This window comes from Hypanus sabinus, unplaced genomic scaffold, assembly GCF_030144855.1.
Source record: "Hypanus sabinus isolate sHypSab1 unplaced genomic scaffold, sHypSab1.hap1 scaffold_323, whole genome shotgun sequence".
Lineage (NCBI taxonomy): Eukaryota > Metazoa > Chordata > Chondrichthyes > Myliobatiformes > Dasyatidae > Hypanus > Hypanus sabinus.
The window spans coordinates 279,702-297,267 of record NW_026781231.1 but is presented as its reverse complement, the minus strand read 5'-3'; the positions used below and the strand labels follow the sequence as shown (position 1 = coordinate 297,267).

At 44.1% G+C, this 17,566-nt stretch overlaps 1 protein-coding gene across 1 annotated transcript; it reads left to right on the top strand.

Moving 5' to 3' along the window:
- The first annotated feature begins 5,857 nt into the window (after positions 1-5,857).
- On the top strand, positions 5,858-9,042 carry LOC132388433 (zinc finger protein 420-like). The gene has a single exon (XM_059960776.1). It carries the CDS (start codon positions 6,610-6,612, stop codon positions 8,251-8,253), a length of 1,644 nt encoding a protein of 547 aa, XP_059816759.1. The 5' UTR covers positions 5,858-6,609; the 3' UTR covers positions 8,254-9,042.
- The last annotated feature ends 8,524 nt before the right edge of the window (positions 9,043-17,566 follow it).

The following is a 17,566-nucleotide window of genomic DNA, read 5'->3' as shown; positions in this document are numbered from 1 at the left end:
GTTTGCAGGGCTGTCGCCTGAAAGTAATGATCATTAATCACCATCAATGTTACATAGTTCACACTGAAAATAAAAGCACAAGGGAGAAATCGGCCTCTGCCGCACCTTTTATTTTTTAGAGTGCTCAGTGGTTCATTTGAAATCAGGTACAGAATTTTCCTGCACTTCTGATGGGAAATCTGTTGGATGTGTTTCTGACAAACATAAACCCAAAAAATGTAATGAGTCAATGCACCAAATGGATTGAACGCCAGCACTTTTGAACATTGTGTTTCAGCCTATTCTGTTTCAATCTTTATGAAATGTGAAATAATATGAAAGGTCTAGAACTTGATAGAGGGCTAAAAGATTACGAGAGGCATAGACAGGGTGGATAGTCAGTACCCGTTTCCCAGGGCACCAACAGCAAACACCAGAGGGCATATGTATAAAATTAAGGGAGGGAAGTTTAGGGGAGACTTCAGGGGTAAGTTTTTTTTTTACACAGAGAGTTGTGAGTACCTGGAATGACTTGCTAGGGGTGGTGGTGGAGGCTAAAACATTAGGGGTATTTAACAGCCTCTTGGACAGGCACATGGATGAAAGAAAAATGGAGGGTTACGGGGTAGTGTGGGTTTAGTTCTTTTTTTAAGGTTTATATGGGTTGGCACAACATGGAGGGCTGAAGGGCCTGTACTGTGCTGTAGTGTTCTATTCTATGGCTCTAAAATCTTTTACATCACCAGTTGAGAAAATCATCTTTGTTCTACCTCCAATCACAAAGAGGAATTCTGCAGATGCTGGAAATCCAAGCTACACACACAAATTGCTGGAGGAATTCAGCATTAGTACTCTTTTCCATAGATACTGCCTGGCCTGCTGAGTTCCTCCAGCATTTTGTGTCTGTTGCTTGTTCTACCTCCTCTCGGTCTGCATTTTTCTACCAGTGAGAACACGCTTCCACCAATTCTGTCTGGCTACGTAATGATATCAAACACCTTTGCCCTGGGCAATAAGTAGCTTTCACATCAGAAATGTGCCAGACTCCAGGGAGACGGACTACTGTCCTTAAAGGCAGTATTCCTTGGCATTACCATCACTGAGTTCACCACTGTCAGTCACCTGGGTGAGACTTCAGGGGAAATACTTATGTACAATACCGTCTGTATTGTTGCTGGAGAATTTTCTAGTGGGAAGAAGTGGAGTGATATTTGGAAATCTGAAATTGAAAGCATCATTTAGCAAGAAAATCACAAATAGGTGGTTTGCAAAAGCTGTGGCGAGTAAATCCTTCATTAACCTGTTACATAGGTTGTGTGAGAGTGCAGATGAACTCAATCAAGACTCAACCAGAGGAGATTAAAGATCTTACTGACAGTGACTTGCTCGCTGTTGAAATGAATATCTCTCTATATAAAATTCAGTTTGTACATGTTGTTGTCACTGGGTAAAAATTGTACAGTACAAGGTTTTTGCACACACTGGTCATTACAAATTAGAGGGGACATTGGTGGGAAGGCGGGGAGACCTCCAGTGTCCCTGACGCCCTCATGTAGAAGGTGTATATCCAGCTGCACTTTAAGGAGTTGGAGCTGGAAATGGATGAATTCCGCATCATCCAAGCGTCAGAGGGTGTGATAGGTATGACGTGCAGAGAGGTGAGTTGTACCCAAGGTGCAGGACACAGGACACTGGGTGAGAGTCAGGAAGGGGAGTGAGGTTAAATAGCCATCGCCGAGTACTCTTGTTGCTATCCCCCACAACAACAGGTGGACACTTTAGAAACTGTTGGGGGGAATTACCTGGCAGAGGAAAGTCAAAGGGGTGATAGGGGATTTGTTAGTTAGTGGAACAGAACTAGAAAGGGATGAATATCCTAGTGGCAAGGCTTGCTGGTGCTCCCCTGTGGGGTGGGTGGTTAAACTAAAGTTGCAGGGAGGATTGGAGCCAGAATGACAGAACAGATAGTGGAGAGGTTGAATTGAATCGAATTGACTTTATTACTTACATTCTTCATACATGAGTTGCAGAAATCTTTATGTTACGTCTCTGTCTAAATGTGCAATGTGAAATTTATAATAGTTTATAATAAATAGTATGTACAACAGGACAGTCAGGATAAATAAAAGTACAATTGTATCAGCATGAATTAATCAATCAGAGGGCCTGGTGGAAGAAGCTGTCCCTGGGCCTGTTGATCCGGGCTTTCAGGCTGTGCTACCGTTTCCCAGATGGTAGCAGCTGGAACAGTTTGTGGTTGGGGTGACTCTGGTCCCCAATGATCCTTTTTACACAGTGGCCCTTTTTACACACCTGTTTTTGTCAATGTCCTGAATAGTGAGAAGTTCACATCTACATATGCGCTGGGCTGTCTGCACCACTCTCTGCAGAGTCCTGCAACTGAGTGAAGTACAGCACCCATACCAGGCAGTCATGCAGCCAGTCAGGATGCTCTCAATTGTGCCCCTGTAGAAAGTTGTTAGTATTTGGGGCCCCGTCCCACACTTCCTGAACCGCCTGCGGTGAAAGTGGTGCTGTTGTGCCTTTTTCACCACACAGCCAGTATGTACAGACCCGGTGAGATCCTCGGTGTTGTGTGTGCCAGGGAACTTAAAGCTGTTCACCCTCTCAGCCCCAGATCCTGGGTCAGCCTGTCTCCATTTCTCCTGTAGTTTACAGCCAGCTCCTTTGTTTCAGTGACATTGAGGGCAAGGTTCTTTTTTTGACATCAAACAGATGTCATTCAGACCTCAGGACATGAAATTATGATATTGTAGCCATTACTTGGACTTGCTTGCGCCCAACAGTCTGATGGATTTCAAGGAACAAATCTGTAGAGAGATTGCGGACTATGCCAAGAAACAAAGGTTGATAAAGTGAATGATTTTAACTTTCCGTTTATTGACTGGAATCCTAGGCTGTAAAAGGACTAGATGAGGTAGAGCTTATCAAATCTTCCTTAATCAGTATGTAAAATTCCCTATGTAGAAGTGTGCAATAAGCTATTGGGAAGTGATCTAGGGCTAGTGACAGAAATTAGTGTATGGGAACACTTTGTATCTACTGATCATGAGATTCCAAGTAAATACAGAAAAGCAGAGGCCTGGACCTCTCTTGAGATTCTAAATTGGAGAAAGGCCAATTTTTTTATGATATTTGCAAGGATTTGACAAGCGTTAATTGGGACAGGATGTTTTTTAGCAAAGGAGTACTTGGTAAGTGGGAGTTCTTCAGAAGTGAAATTTTAAGGGTGTAGAGTTTGTATGTGTCTGACAAAATAAAAGTTGAATGGTAACGAGTGCAGGGAATCTTGGTTTTCAAGAGATATTGAGGCCCTGGATATCTCGTTCCTCTAAGTGCCGCGGACTGTTAGGTGCAACCAAAACTCATTAATGACAGCCATTTCATAATTCCACTCCCAAACTCATCTGACTTTCCTTTAGTTGTCTTCTGATGGATTCTGAAAGCTTCCTAATGGTCCTTTGCTCTTTTGTTTGCCCTCTCCTCTGCTTTTATGTTGGTTTTGGATTCTCATTTAACCCACGGTTGTGCCCTGCTGCCTTTCCAATGCTTCCACGTCTTTGGGATGTATCGATTTCTCAGCTCTCGAATTGCTCCCAGAAACTCCAGCCATTGCTGCTCCGTTGTCACTCCTACCTTTTCCCTTCCAAACAAGTTTGGCCAGCTTCTCTGTCACAGAAACATGGAGAAGTTCAGTACAGAAACAGGCTATTTGGCCCATCTAGTCAATGCCAAAAACATTTAATCTCTCTAATGCAACTACCTGCACCGGGATCATCACCCTCCATACCCCTACCATCCAGGTACCTGTCAAACTTCTCTTAATGGTGAAATCGAGCTCATATTCTCCACTAGTGCTGACATCTCATTCTGCACTCTCATGACCATTTCAGTAAAGAACTTTTCCAAATGTTCCCATTAAATTTTCACCTTCCCCACTTACCCATGACCTCTGGTTGTCATCCCACCCAACCTCAGTGGAAAAAGCTGCTTGCATTTACCCTATCTATACCCTCATAATTTTGTTTACTTCCAACAAATCCTCAGAGCAATGTATAATTTCCTTGTTAATGTTTAGAGCCTTTTTTAGGTGTATAAGATGATGAGGGGCAGTGAGTGTGTGGATAGCCAGAGGATTTTTTCCCAGCGTTAACATGGCTAACAGGATGGGGCATAGTTTTAAGGTGCTTGGAAATATATGCGGAGGGGATGTCAGGGGTAGGTTTTTTACACAGAGAGTGTTGGATGTGTCGAATGCACTGCCAGCAGCGGTTGTCGAGGCGGATACAACAGGGACTTTTCACACTCTCTTAGATAGTTACATGGAGCTCAGAAACATAGAGGACTATGCGCTAGGGAAACTCCAGGCAGCTTCTAGAGTAAGTTACATAGTCGGCACAGCAATGTGGGCCAAAGGGTCTGTAATGTGCTATAGATTTCTATCATTCTATGAAATTCAAGGGAAATCTCCAAACCCACGGAGTGGTGACTAGTAGTGAATAGTGGGAAAGTTACTGGAACGTATGTGCAAGAACCGGAAATATAAGTATTTGGATAGATGTGGACTGATTAAGTATAGGCAGCACGGCTTTGTGCATGGTAGGTCATGTCTAACCAATCTCATGGAGCTACTCGAGGAAGTTATCAGGAAAGTGGATGAAGACAAGGCAGTGGATGTCGTCTACATGGACTTTAGCAAGGCGCTTGTCTCATATGGGAGGTTGGTCAAGAAGTTTCAGTCACTCAGCATTCAAGATGAGATAGTAAATTGGATGAGACACTGTCTTTGGCAGAAGCCAGAGTGTGGTAGCAGATGGTTGCCTCTCTGACTGGAGGCCTGTGACTAGTGGTTGCCACAGGGATCAGTGCTGAATCTGTTGTGGTTTGTCATCTAGATCAGTAATCTGGATGATAGTGTGGTTAACTGGATTAGCAGATTTATGACCACCAAGACTGGTGGTGTAGTGGACAGCGAGGAAGACTATCATGGCTTGCAGTGCAATCTGGACCCCCTGGGAAAATGGTTTGAGAAATGGAAAATGGAATTTAATGCAGACAAGTGTGAGTTGTTGCACTTTGGACTGACCTACCAACAGAGGTCTTTCACAGTGACTGGTCGGGCACGGAGGAGTGTTGTAGAAGAAAGGGACCTGGGAATATAAGTCCTTAATTCATTGAAAGTGGTATCACAGTTAGATAGTGATGGAAAGAAAGATTTTAGCCCATTGGCTTTCATGAACCAAATACTGACAATAGATGGATATTATGTTGACTTGTAAAAGAGGCCTAATTTGGAGTGTTGTGTGATGTTTTGGTCACCTACCTACAGGAAAGATTTAAAAGAGTTTCAGAGATTTCAGAGGAAATTCACAAGGATGTTGCCAAGTTTGGAGTACTTGGTTATAAGGAAAGATTGAACAGGTCAGGACTTCATTCCTTGGAATGTGGAAGATCGAGGTGAGATTTGATTGTGGTAGAGGGGCACAGATAGTGTAAATGCAAGCTGGCTTTCTCCACTGAGATTGGGTGGGACTTCAACCAGTGGCCAGGGGTCAAGGGTGAAAGGTGAAATGTTGAGGGGAACATGAGGGGAATCTTCTTCACACAGATGGTCATCTAGGTTTGGAATGAGCAGCCATCCCGAGTGGTGCATGCGAGCTCCATTTCAACATTTAAGAGGTTCGTGTAGGTACCTGGATGGTAGGGGTGTGGGAGTGGCAGTTTAAATAGTTCAGCACAGACTAGATGGCCCAAAGGACCTGTTTCTGTGTTGTAATTTTCTACAAGAACCTGAAATATTACAAAAATTCACTCTAACCCCTTTTAACCGCTGTGCGGACCAACCATTCATCTCAGCACGAGTTTTTTTTATATGGTGTTAAAACTGTGGCAGTTTAAGTTAATAATACATAAAAGAAAATCCCAGGTGCACATCCACAAAGACAATTTGCGTGAGACTGTTTCAGTTACTGTGGGGCCAGGCACCCATACTGCTCAACAGGAACAGGGAATAATACCAACGGAGAGAGTCAAAATGAGCCAGGTCACAGATTGGAGGCGGCAGAAATGCCCCATTGTTATAGAGACAGGAAGAGCATCAGGGAATTGATGGTCATTCCAGGTTCCAGCACTCTGCCCAGTCAGGAGATGATTTCTCTGTCCAACTTGGGTTGAACATCACTGTAACAGTGTGATACCAGATCAAACCTTGGCAACTCAAGAATTCTCATCTGAAATGTGGTCCTAAATCCATTGATGGATTTTGTAAATCTTTTCACAGGATAAAAATGAGAAGGAATTTGTCACCGGGAATCTCAAACACAGTCCGCCAGTTTTGCTGTCTCTGTCTGGATATTTAAGAAGTGGAGCAAGGATATTCAATCAACCATCCTTCCTGCTCAGACTGTGGGGAGGGATTTATTCGGTCATCTCATCTGAAGGTACATCAGCAAGTTCACACTGGGCAGGGCCATTCACCTGTTCTGTGTGTGAAAAAGGATTCAGTTGGTCTTCCCGCCTGTGGACACACCAGTCAGTTCACACCACACCGGGCGGAGGCTGGTGATCTGTTGAATTTCTGGGAAAGGATTCACTCAGTCATTTGACCTAATGGCTCACCAGCAAGTTCACACTGGGGAGAAGCCATTCACCTGTTCAGTCTGTGGGAAGGGATTCACTCAGGCATCCAACCTACGGAGACATCAGCGAGTTCATACTGGGGAGAAGCCATTCACCTGCTCAGAATGTGGGAAAGGATTCAGTGAGTTATCCAGCCTACTGAGACATCGGCGAGTTCACACTGGGGAAAAGCCGTTCACCTGCTCAGAATGTGGGAAAGGATTCCGTGAGTTATCCAGCCTACTGAGACATCATCGAGTTCACACTGGGGAAAAGCCATTCACCTGCTCAGAATGTGGGAAAGGATTTACTGATTCATCCACCCTCCAGAGTCATCAGCGACTTCACACTGGGGAGAAGCCGTACACCTGTTCAGAATGTGGGAAGAGTTTTACTCAGTTATCCCAAGTACAGAGTCATCTGCGAGTTCACACTGGGGAGAGGCCATTCACCTGCTCAGACTGTGGGAGCAGATTCACTCATTTATCCAGCCTACAGAGACATCAGCGAGTTCACACTGGGGAGAAGCCGTTCATCTGCTCAGAATGTGGAAAGGGATTCATTCAGTTATCCCACCTACAGAGTCATCAGCGAGTTCACACTGGGGAGAAGCCATTCACCTGCTCAGACTGTGGGAAGAGATTCACTGATCCATCCAACCTACAGAGTCATCATCGAGTTCACACTGGGGAGAAGCCGTTCACCTGTTCAGAATGTGGGAAGAGATTCACTCAGTCATCCCAACTACAGAGTCATAAGCGAGTTCACACTGGGGAGAAGCCGTTCACCTGCTCAGTCTGTGGGAAGAGATTCACTCATTCATCCACACTACAGCGACACCAGCGAGCTCACACTGGGGAGAAGCCGTTCATCTGTTCAGTCTGTGGGAAGAGATTCACAGAGTCATCCCACCTATTGAGCCATCAGCGAGTTCACACTGGGGAGAAGCCATTCACCTGCTCAGTCTGTGGGAAGAGATTCACTGATCCATCCAGCCTACAGAGTCATCAGCGAGTTCACACTGGGGAGAAGCCGTTCACCTGTTCAGAATGTGGGAAGAGATTTACCCAGTCATCCCAACTACAGAGTCATCAGCGAGTTCACACTGGGGAGAGGCCGTTCACCTGTTCAGAATGTGGGAAGGGATTCACTCAATCTTCCACCCTACTGAGACATGAGCGTGTTCACACTGGTGAGAAGCCGTTCAATTGCGCAGAATGTGGGAAACGGTTCACTCTGTCATCCCACCTTCTGGAACACCAGCGAGTTCACACTGGGGAGATGCCGTTCCCCTGCTCAGAATGTGGGAAGAGATTCACTCAGTCATCCCACCTACAGAGTCATCAGCGAGTTCACACTGGAGAGAGGCCATTCACCTGCTCAGACTGTGGGAGCAGATTCACTCATTTATCCAGCCTACAGAGACATCAGCGAGTTCACACTGGGGAGAAGCCGTTCATCTGCTTCGTCTGTGGGAAGAGATTCACTGAGTCATCCAGATTACTGGAACATCAGCGAGTTCACACTGGAGAGAGGCCATTCACCTGCTCAGAATGTGGGAAGAGATTCACTTGCTCTTCCACACTACAGAGACATCAGCGAGTTCACACTGGAGAGGAGCCATTTACCTGCTGAGAATGTGGGCAAGGATTCACTCAGTCATCCCAACTACTGGCACTCCAGTCAGTTGTTATGAATCCCTAGGTTTTGTTTGCTGTGGACTGTCATTTTAAGAGAGAGAGATTAAGAAGATGAATCAGTCTGACTTGCAGCTTGTTTACATCACTCCCAGCTTGTTTAGTTTTAGCTGAGGACACAGACACTCAGAGTCAGGAGATGAAATGGAAGGATCTATACAAGGGAAATAGGTGCCAAGGGTCACTGTTTGGAATTTCCCTATGCCCACAAAAGTGGGTTAATTATCGATTCAGCGTACACAAATGTGTGGTTGTCACGTCGTTTGATCCGTATGAGTGGATCTGATTTGGGGTATCCTATGAAGACCACTGATGTGTTAACCCTTGCCTGTGTGTGGTGTGGTAATTCATTTGAAGACGATACCCCTTGTGACAAGTCACTTTGGGTGATAATTAGTATGTGGATTTGGAAGGATGACAGATAAAATCTGCAGTGACTGTTCTCTTGTTTTACCACCATGGAACCTGTGGAATTTGACATAATTGCCTTCCCTTTACATTTACCCTGGATTACAAATATCTCTCTCATCAGTTATTCCGTGGCTGAACTGAACTTTCATAATTTACCATCTCAAGACTCCAGACCTTGGTTCCCCCATGCTCAATAGTTTTGGATTTATACTTACACACATATATAAACATAACACTGTTAACTTTTGTTTATCTTGCTTAAGTTACTATATTATAAGTACATTCTAATAAAGGTAGTTTTAACATCAAAAACAGATTCCTGCTGTAGTCTCCACGAGGAAATCTGCAGATGTTGGAAATTCAAACACACACAAAATGCTGGTGGAACACAGCAGGCCAGGCAGCATCTATAAGGAGAAGCACTGTCAATGTTTCAGGCCGAGACCCTTCGTCAGGCAGTCTCAGGCAGTCCTGACGAAGGGTCTTGGCTTGAAACGTCGATAGTGCTTCTCCTTATAGATGCTGCCTGGCCTGCTGTGTTCCACCAGCATTTTGTGTGAGTGTTGTTTCAGGTGTAGTCTATTGGTGCTGATTTGTTTCAAAAGCTTTACAATTCATAACAAAATTGGGGCCTGCATCCGGGATATGAACATCTATGGGGGCGTCGTCATTAAATATTGATTTCATTGGGGAAGTCCCTTTTGATTTATTTGTGTGTGGAAAATCAGCAGCGGATGCTGATTATTGTTTGGAAGCGGCAACCTCTGAGGCATTAGAGGATGCCAGACGGATTGAGTTGTTGAGTCTTGCTAGAAGGTTAAAACTTGCTATGTTGAAATTGACAATGAGGAGGGCACAGTTGCAGAGGGTAATAGCTGAACATTATGTTTCTGAGAGTGTGTTTAAAGTGGAGGAGTTGGACGTGTTTCCTGAAAGTAAATCTAGTGAGCTTGAGCTCCAGTACGAGTGAGAAAAATTAAAGATGGAGGCTGCGGAAAGGCAGAGGCAGTTTGAGGCTATCGAGGCAGAAAATCAGAGAGGAGGCAGAAAAACAGAGGGAGGAAGCAGAAGGACAGAGGCTATTCGAGCTGGAAAAGATACAGTGGTTGCAGCAAAGGGGTCTAGCGTTAGACTCTGGTGATGAGTTTGAGGCCAGTCAGGAAATTAAATTGGTACCTCCATTTGATGAGACAGAGGTTGATAAATACAGCATTTTGAGAAGGTTGCTTAGAATTTAAAGTAGCCAAAAGAGGGTTGGTTCTCTTACAAAGGGGGAGGCTTAGCAAGCCTATTCTGCTTTGACAGTTGATGAAGCAGCTGATTGTGACATAGTGAAACAGGCTGTGCTCAAAGCTTACGAGTTGGTCCCAGAATCATACAGGCAAAAGTTTTGAAATTTGTGGAAATCTGTGAACCGGACATATGTAATTTGCTTATGAGAAGTCTGTGTGTTTTGATCGCTGGTGCACATATATGATGATGATGATAAGTATATGATGATTTTAATAGCTTGAAAGAGTTAGTTTTAATTGAAGAATTCAAAAGGTGTGCTCCTGACGACATAAAGACATATTTAGATGAAAAGGATACTGCCAATTTGCAGGAGTCTGATAGAATAGCAGATGAGTTTGCTTTTACTCATAAGGTTAAGATTATCCCAAATAAGAGCTTCCAAAAGAGTGCCAGAGATCACCAGGGTAAACCAGAAATTACAGCTGGGACTAGTGACAAGAGTAAGGATGAAGGGAAGCAGCTGAAAGAGAAATATTCTGGTCTTGCTCGTTACTATTGTAAGAAAACTGGTCATGTGATGGCTAATTGTTCTATCCTGAATAAGAAAAATGAAAAGAAGCCAGTCCCAAATGCCGGTGTTCAGTTTGTTGACGCACCTATAAACCCACAGGGTTCTGAACATTCTGTTGAGGCTCAGTTATGGACTGAGAACTCTGACTGAATTAAGAAGGCTTTTGATCATTTTATGTCAAATGGGTTTGTATTAGTAAAGGAAGGGTCAACCCAACTACCAAAAATTCTTCGAGTTACTGGGGATTCTCAGTCACTTATATTAGACAGCGTTCTAAAGTTTGGTGATGAGACGAACACTGATGAAGTAAATCTTATTAAAAGCTTTGGGGGTAGCATGGTTTCTGTGCCATTGTACAAGGTAAATTTACTGTCAGGGTTGCTTTTGGGACCTGTTAAAATTGGATTATACTCCATTTTACCATTGGAAGATGTTAGTTTGCTGTTAAGGAATGACCTAAAATTGTTCCTGCAGCGCTGTTGACAACTAAGACAACCACTGACGACCCACAGATGGATTTTAACATTTATCCTTCCTGCGCAGGAACTCAAAGTATGGCTAAAAGTATGCCGACGCAGATGAATCTGTGCAGCATGATTCTGATACCCATGATAGCCAAAATCGGGATTCAGGTTATGATGACTTGTCAGGGAATTTCTGCCTTCATTGTTTCAACAGGATTCAGTCGTAAGTCTGATGAGAAAGATTTATCCCTGTCTAGGAAGGAGTTTATAGCAGAACAGAACCGAGACCCTGAGATTGAAGCTTTAAAAGAAACAGCCCTCTCAGATGATGAGATTAAGAATGTGCCAGTAGGGTATTATCTCATGATGAAGTGTCAATGAGGAAGTGGATGCCACCTGCTATACCAGCGAGTGAGGAATGGGAAATTGTTCACCAAGTTGTAGTTCCTAAAGTTATATGGCTGAAATTTTAACTTTGGCCCACAGTATGCCATTAGGTCGACATTTTGGAGTGAATAAAACTGTAAACAGTTATGTAATAATTCTACTGGCCTAATTTGAGGAAAGATGTTGTGACCTTTTGCAGAAGCTGTTGCACTTGTCAAGTTGTGGGTAAACCGAATCAGGTCACCCCAGTGGCCCCACTCTGCCCTATAACTGCATTCGGTGAACCCTTTTTAAAATTTATAGTGAGGGGAACCTTGTTAAAGGAACAGTGGATTGATGGGGATGTACATGTTAACTTGTTAGACTCTGTTTAGAAGTTCAAGAATAAACTACACCAAGTCTGTAGTCTAGTGAGACAAAACTTAAAGATCTCTCAAAACAAAATGAAGTGTTGGTTTGATAAGTGGGCTTGAGAAAGAAAATATCAGGTGGGAGATAAGGTGCTTGAAATAGTCTCTCAAATTAATGATCTGAATAATGCTATTAAAACACCCGACCAACGTAAACTAACACAGGTGGTACACATAAATATAATGAAGCCGTATTTTGACAAGCAGGCACCGTCTGTGAGTGTTGTTGTCAAAACATATTGAGAATGAAACAATCGACTCGTCTGAGAATTTTCACAAGCCAAACATGGTCCCAGTTAGGCTAATGAACTCGGTTGTTCCAGAAAACATTGCTAACGACTTGGCTCATCTGCAGCCAAAGCAACAACAACAGCTGAAGGAAGTAATCCTGATGTTTAAAGATTTATTTCACGATGTTCCCAAGCAAACCACAGTCGCAGTACACGATGTAGATATTGGTCAAGCCAAACCGATTAAACAACACCCATATTGCATGAACGTCGAAAAGTGTAAATTGGCTGAGCAAGGAATTGAATATATGATGAAAATGGTATTATTAGTCCTTTGGCATCAGATTGGAGCTCACCCTGCGTTATTGTGCCTTAACCTGATGGTGGTGTTAGATTTTGCACTGATTATGGGAAGGTAAATGCAGTAACAAAAACAGAATCCTCTCCTATCCCTAGGGAGGATGATTGCATCAATAAGTCTGGAAAAGCTAAATTTCTTACAAAGATTGATCTGTTGAAAGGGTATTGGTGTGATCCATTGACGGACAGAGGTAGAGAAATTTCTGCATTTGTGACACCTTCTGGGTTGTATGAATACAATGTTTTCTCTTTTGGAAGGAAAAATGGTCCAGGATCATTCCAGAGAATGATTGATTCTGTAATTCGAGGGTTAGAACACACAGATGCCTATATTGATGACTTAGCCACAGGGAGTGACACTTGGGAAAAGCATATCTCTGCAGTAGAGAAGCCGTTTGACAGGCTTTCTCAGGACGACCTTACAGTTAGCTAAGAGTGAATTTGGCCATGCCACTGTGACCTGTCTTGGCTATGTTGTTGGTCAAAGCAAGTTGGCTCCTGTTCGGGCAAAAGTCCAGGCAATTTCTCAACTTCCTATTCTGACTGATAAGAAGGCTCTTAGAAGGTTTCTGGGAATGGATGGATATTTTCGTAAGAACTTTGCTGCTATCGCTCTTTCTCTGACCAATCTCCTGAAGAAGCGTGAAAATATGTTTGGACCGAACCATGTCAGGAGGTATTTGATCGATTGAAAGGTATTATTTGAGGTTAGGCCAATCAATGTAGTGCTGTCAGCCAATTTCATTAGCAGGTTGAAGGTGTGGGTGGCAACACAAGTCATGGGTGCACAGAGAGTAAAGGAGAGGGCCAAAGAGACAACACTGTGGGGTATGTGTCCTGAGGGTCAGAGAGACAGGAGATGGAGCCCACTCTTACCACCTGCCGGCGATCTGACAGGAAGTCCAGGATCCAGCTACACAAGGCAGGGTGAAGGCCGAGGTCTCTGAGCTTCTCGTCGATACGTCACGCCTTTGTATGGCTACTGCTCTGCCCATGACTGCAAGGAACTGCAGAGAACTTTGGAGAGCAGAGAACATCAGAGAAACAAGCTTCCCCTCCATGGACTCTCCGTACACTTCCTCTCCCTCAGAAAAGCAGGGCATGTACACAAAGAACCTCATAACCTGTACATTCTTCCTGCAAACCCGCTCCCACATCGGGGAAGAGATACAAAAGCCTTAAAGCGAACCACCCGGCTCAAGGACGGCTTCCTGTCTGCAGTTATAAGCCAAATGAATGATAAAATGGACTCGACCTCACAATGTAACTCGACGTGACCCTGCACCATATGTCTATCTGCACTGCATTTTCTCTGCAGCCATAATGTTTGTTACAGTTATTGTTTTATCGTATATCAGCTAGATGTACCGTTGTAATGTATCGATCTGTGTGGATGGTACGTCAGGGAAGATTTTCACTGTCGTTCAGTACATGATGATAATAAACAAATTCCCCATTTTAATTGTGTGCAAATATTAGACAGACTGAGCTTTTGCTCTGGAACCACAGAAGGAAACTGAACTGTTGTCTTTCTGAGGAACGCAAATAAATAGAAAAGGCTTTAATCTCTCATTACGATCTGCGGTAAGTGGGATCAGGTGACTGGTGGTGGGTCTCCCATATCAATATCAGAATCAAGTTTAATAGCACCGGCATATGTCATGAAATTCGTTCAGAAGTAGAACCTAATTTTTGACCATAGATTTTAACAATTGTGATTTAATATAAGAATATAACTATCACATTGTTAAATTATATAAATAGTACAGCATGAAAAAAAGATGTAATAAACTATTTTAATTGTGTGGAACTATTTGACTGACTGGGTTGTTGCTTTGGAAGTAGTGGAGTGAAGCTTAACTGAACTGCACACATTTATGAGAAGCTCAGATAATTATAAAAAGCTGAATTCTCACATAAGTGGGTCAGACACCCAGAAACATCGGCAGCACTTCAGCAGGTAAAAACAGTGGAATGAAACATGCTGAAAATATTGCCGAAAAAAAACCATATTGTCCACCACAACGAGAGGACGTGACAGATCCGGATCTCACTGCCTTGTCTGAACGGGGAAAGATGAAGCTCCACGTATAGGTAGAGCAGTGACCCGCAGATGCTGCAGATCTGCAGAGAAACGTGAACAGGAAACGGGATCACGTGGCCGCTTTGGTCTCTTACCCCCAGACAGATGTCCGTTTACCCACTACTCTGTGGAAAGAAGCAAACTTGCCGCTCACATCTCCACTCACCTTAAATGTATTAGACATTTCAACCCCCAGGAAAAATATATCGTCTGTCCACTCGATCTATTCCTCTCGTAATCTTATAAACGTCCATCCAGTCTCACCCCAGCCTGCGCCGCTCTGGAGAAAACAACACAAGTTTGTCCAGCCTCTCGTTATAGCTCATGTCCTCTAATCCAGGCAGTGTCCCGGTAAACCTCTTCTGTGCCCTCTCCAAAGCCCCGACATCCTTCCGAGAATCGGGGCGACCAGAACAGTATGAAACACTCCAGATGTGGTCTAACGAGTTCTATAAAACTGTGTTCCAAACTGTGGCGTTTTAGAAACGAACCAGCAGCAATAGAGTTCACAGTGGAGTCTGGTTTTGATGTTAAAACCATTATCTTTAGTAGTATCGACTTATAATATAGTAACTTAACGAAATGAAGGGAAGTTAACAGTGTTATGTGTATATGTGTGTAAATATATCTCCCAGACTATCGAGACTGAGGGAACAAAGCTTAGAGTCTTGAGATGGTAAAGTAGGAAAGTTCAGTAATCCACGGAATAAATGATGGGAGAGAGATATTTGTAATCCAGGGTGAAACCAACCGCCGTCGAAGTTCTTATCCGCTGAATCCGTCCACAGACGAGTTACCGTCTTCCAGGGGATACCACACAACATACCCAGGCAAGGGTTAACACAAGATATTCCAAAACCCACTCCTATGGATTATACGAAGTGACAGCCACACATATTCGTTGTGTTTCCGTGTACCGATGCTCAACCCACTCTTGTGGGCATAGGAGAGTTCCAAGCCTCAGCTGCGACTAACTGAAGCGATCAGCTTTTCCTCTCTCTCTCTCTCTCTTTAGACTGGCCGACTGCCTGTCTGCAGATCGCTCTCTCTCTTATGGTTCAGTCCACAGTCAGCGCTGTCAGCCTGTGACTGACGTCATAGTCCCGCCTCCTCACGCCGGCGCTCTTAAAGAAACAGTCACAGTAACAGCCGCAACACAACTTCCCGACTTTTGAACTCAGTGCTTCAACTAATAAGGACAACCATGTCATTTGCCTTCTTATCCACCCGATCAATCTGTGCAGTCTCTTTCAGGGAGCGATGAACTTGGAGTCTAAGAACCCTCTGATCATCGACACTGTTCAGGGTTTTGCATTCAACAGTGTACTGTCTCATACATTCGACCTACCGAGCTGCCAAGATGATCATCACTAATCAAATCTCACTGAGATTTCTCAGGTCCTGTTGAATTTATTGACAAGTGCTCAAGTACGGGAAGGTACAGGGACAGAGAAGCACTGACTTGTTGCAGCATCACAGGCAAGTACATTCAGAAAATACGAGGAACAGAAGTTATACGATTCTCTGTCAGTAACAATCTTTAAATATGTTTTATATCATTAACGATATTTAAAATACATTGTGTCATGATCAATACTAAAATGTGCATGTTGTGTCAATAACAGACTTGGAGATGTTGAATTTGTTCCCTGTCTCCATTCCTCCTGTAATCCACAACCAGCTCCTTTGTTTTCGTTACAATGAGGGAGAGGTTGTTTTCTTGACACCACTGTGTCGGGGTGATGACTTCTTCTCTATACGCTGCCTCGTTATTATTTGGGATCCGTCGGATCAATGTACTGTGGTCAGAAATCTAATTAGCAGATTGGAACCAGCCACTGCAGCCCCACAGTGCACTATGTACTGATTGCAAAGCTACAAAATTGCATGTGAATAGCCTCCCCTCCCCCAACTCCACTCTTTCTGCGTCACCAGCAGACTGGGACATCTCACATCTCGCTGCCTCCGCCAGGACATTAAACTGTGAACAACTGTGGTCAGGGACTGATCTCTGGGGAACTCCAAACGCTACCTCCTTCCAGTCTGAAAATGACCCACTCATCCAGACACACACTACCGGCAGTTTATCGATCTCCAACGAAAAAGCCTAATCACCTACTCCTGAGGGTCAATACCATTGCTGCCTCTGAGTTTACCACCGTCAAATGCCGGGAGGGACATAATAATCAGAAAGTCTGTAGTCACAGCCGTGTAAATAAAATGTGATCTCAGTGGGTGTGTGGCGCATGCTCAGAATGCGAAGGAGACAGACAAACTGAGCCAAGTCACAGACTGATGAAGGGGAGGAATGATCCATTTTGATACAGAGAGGGAAGCGGAGAGTTTGATGTTGTGCCTGATGCCGGAACTGTAGCCTGTTAGAAGATGAAGTCTTGTTCCTCCAACTTGTTCTGAGCTGTGACAGTTTTTTTCAGAAGGCACCATGGAGAGTAAAATTACCTGAGTTGAAATGTTGTCCTTCACCCTCCAACGTGCTTTGTAAGCTTTTAACAGTGTAGAAAAGGCAAAGGAATTGTCTATGCGACTCACAAACACGTTAGTCTGCTGTATCTGTCAGGTCACCATCGCTTGAATGCCTCCGGTCCTTGAATGTGGAGGCAGAGATGTTGGAGAAGACAGCGCCCCACTCGCGACAAGGAGAGCCCGATCACGTGTCCATGTCCGTGATCTGATTGGATACATCGCTATGACGTTATAGCACTGTGACGTCATTCACTGGCTCTCATTTTGGAAGGGATTCAGTCGGCCATCGCAGATACACTAACAGCTTCGCACTGGGAAGCGGCCGTTCACCTGCTCCGTGTGTGTGAAGAGACTCATTCAGTTAATCCACCTTGTGATGCTCCGGTGAGTTCGCAATAAATAGAGGCCACATTTCTGTCTGGAGTGAGCAAAGAGTTTTACTCAATCATCCCAGCTGCTGCAACACCAGAAACTTCACATCAGGGAGGAAGTTCAAATCAGCTCCGTGTTAAATGTTTAACCATCACGGTGACTGAAGGCAGCTGCAGGTTTATGAGGGACCGTTACTGTCAGATTCTGCAGTTCTTGCGGCTGCTCATCGCGCCCAGGACTGAACCC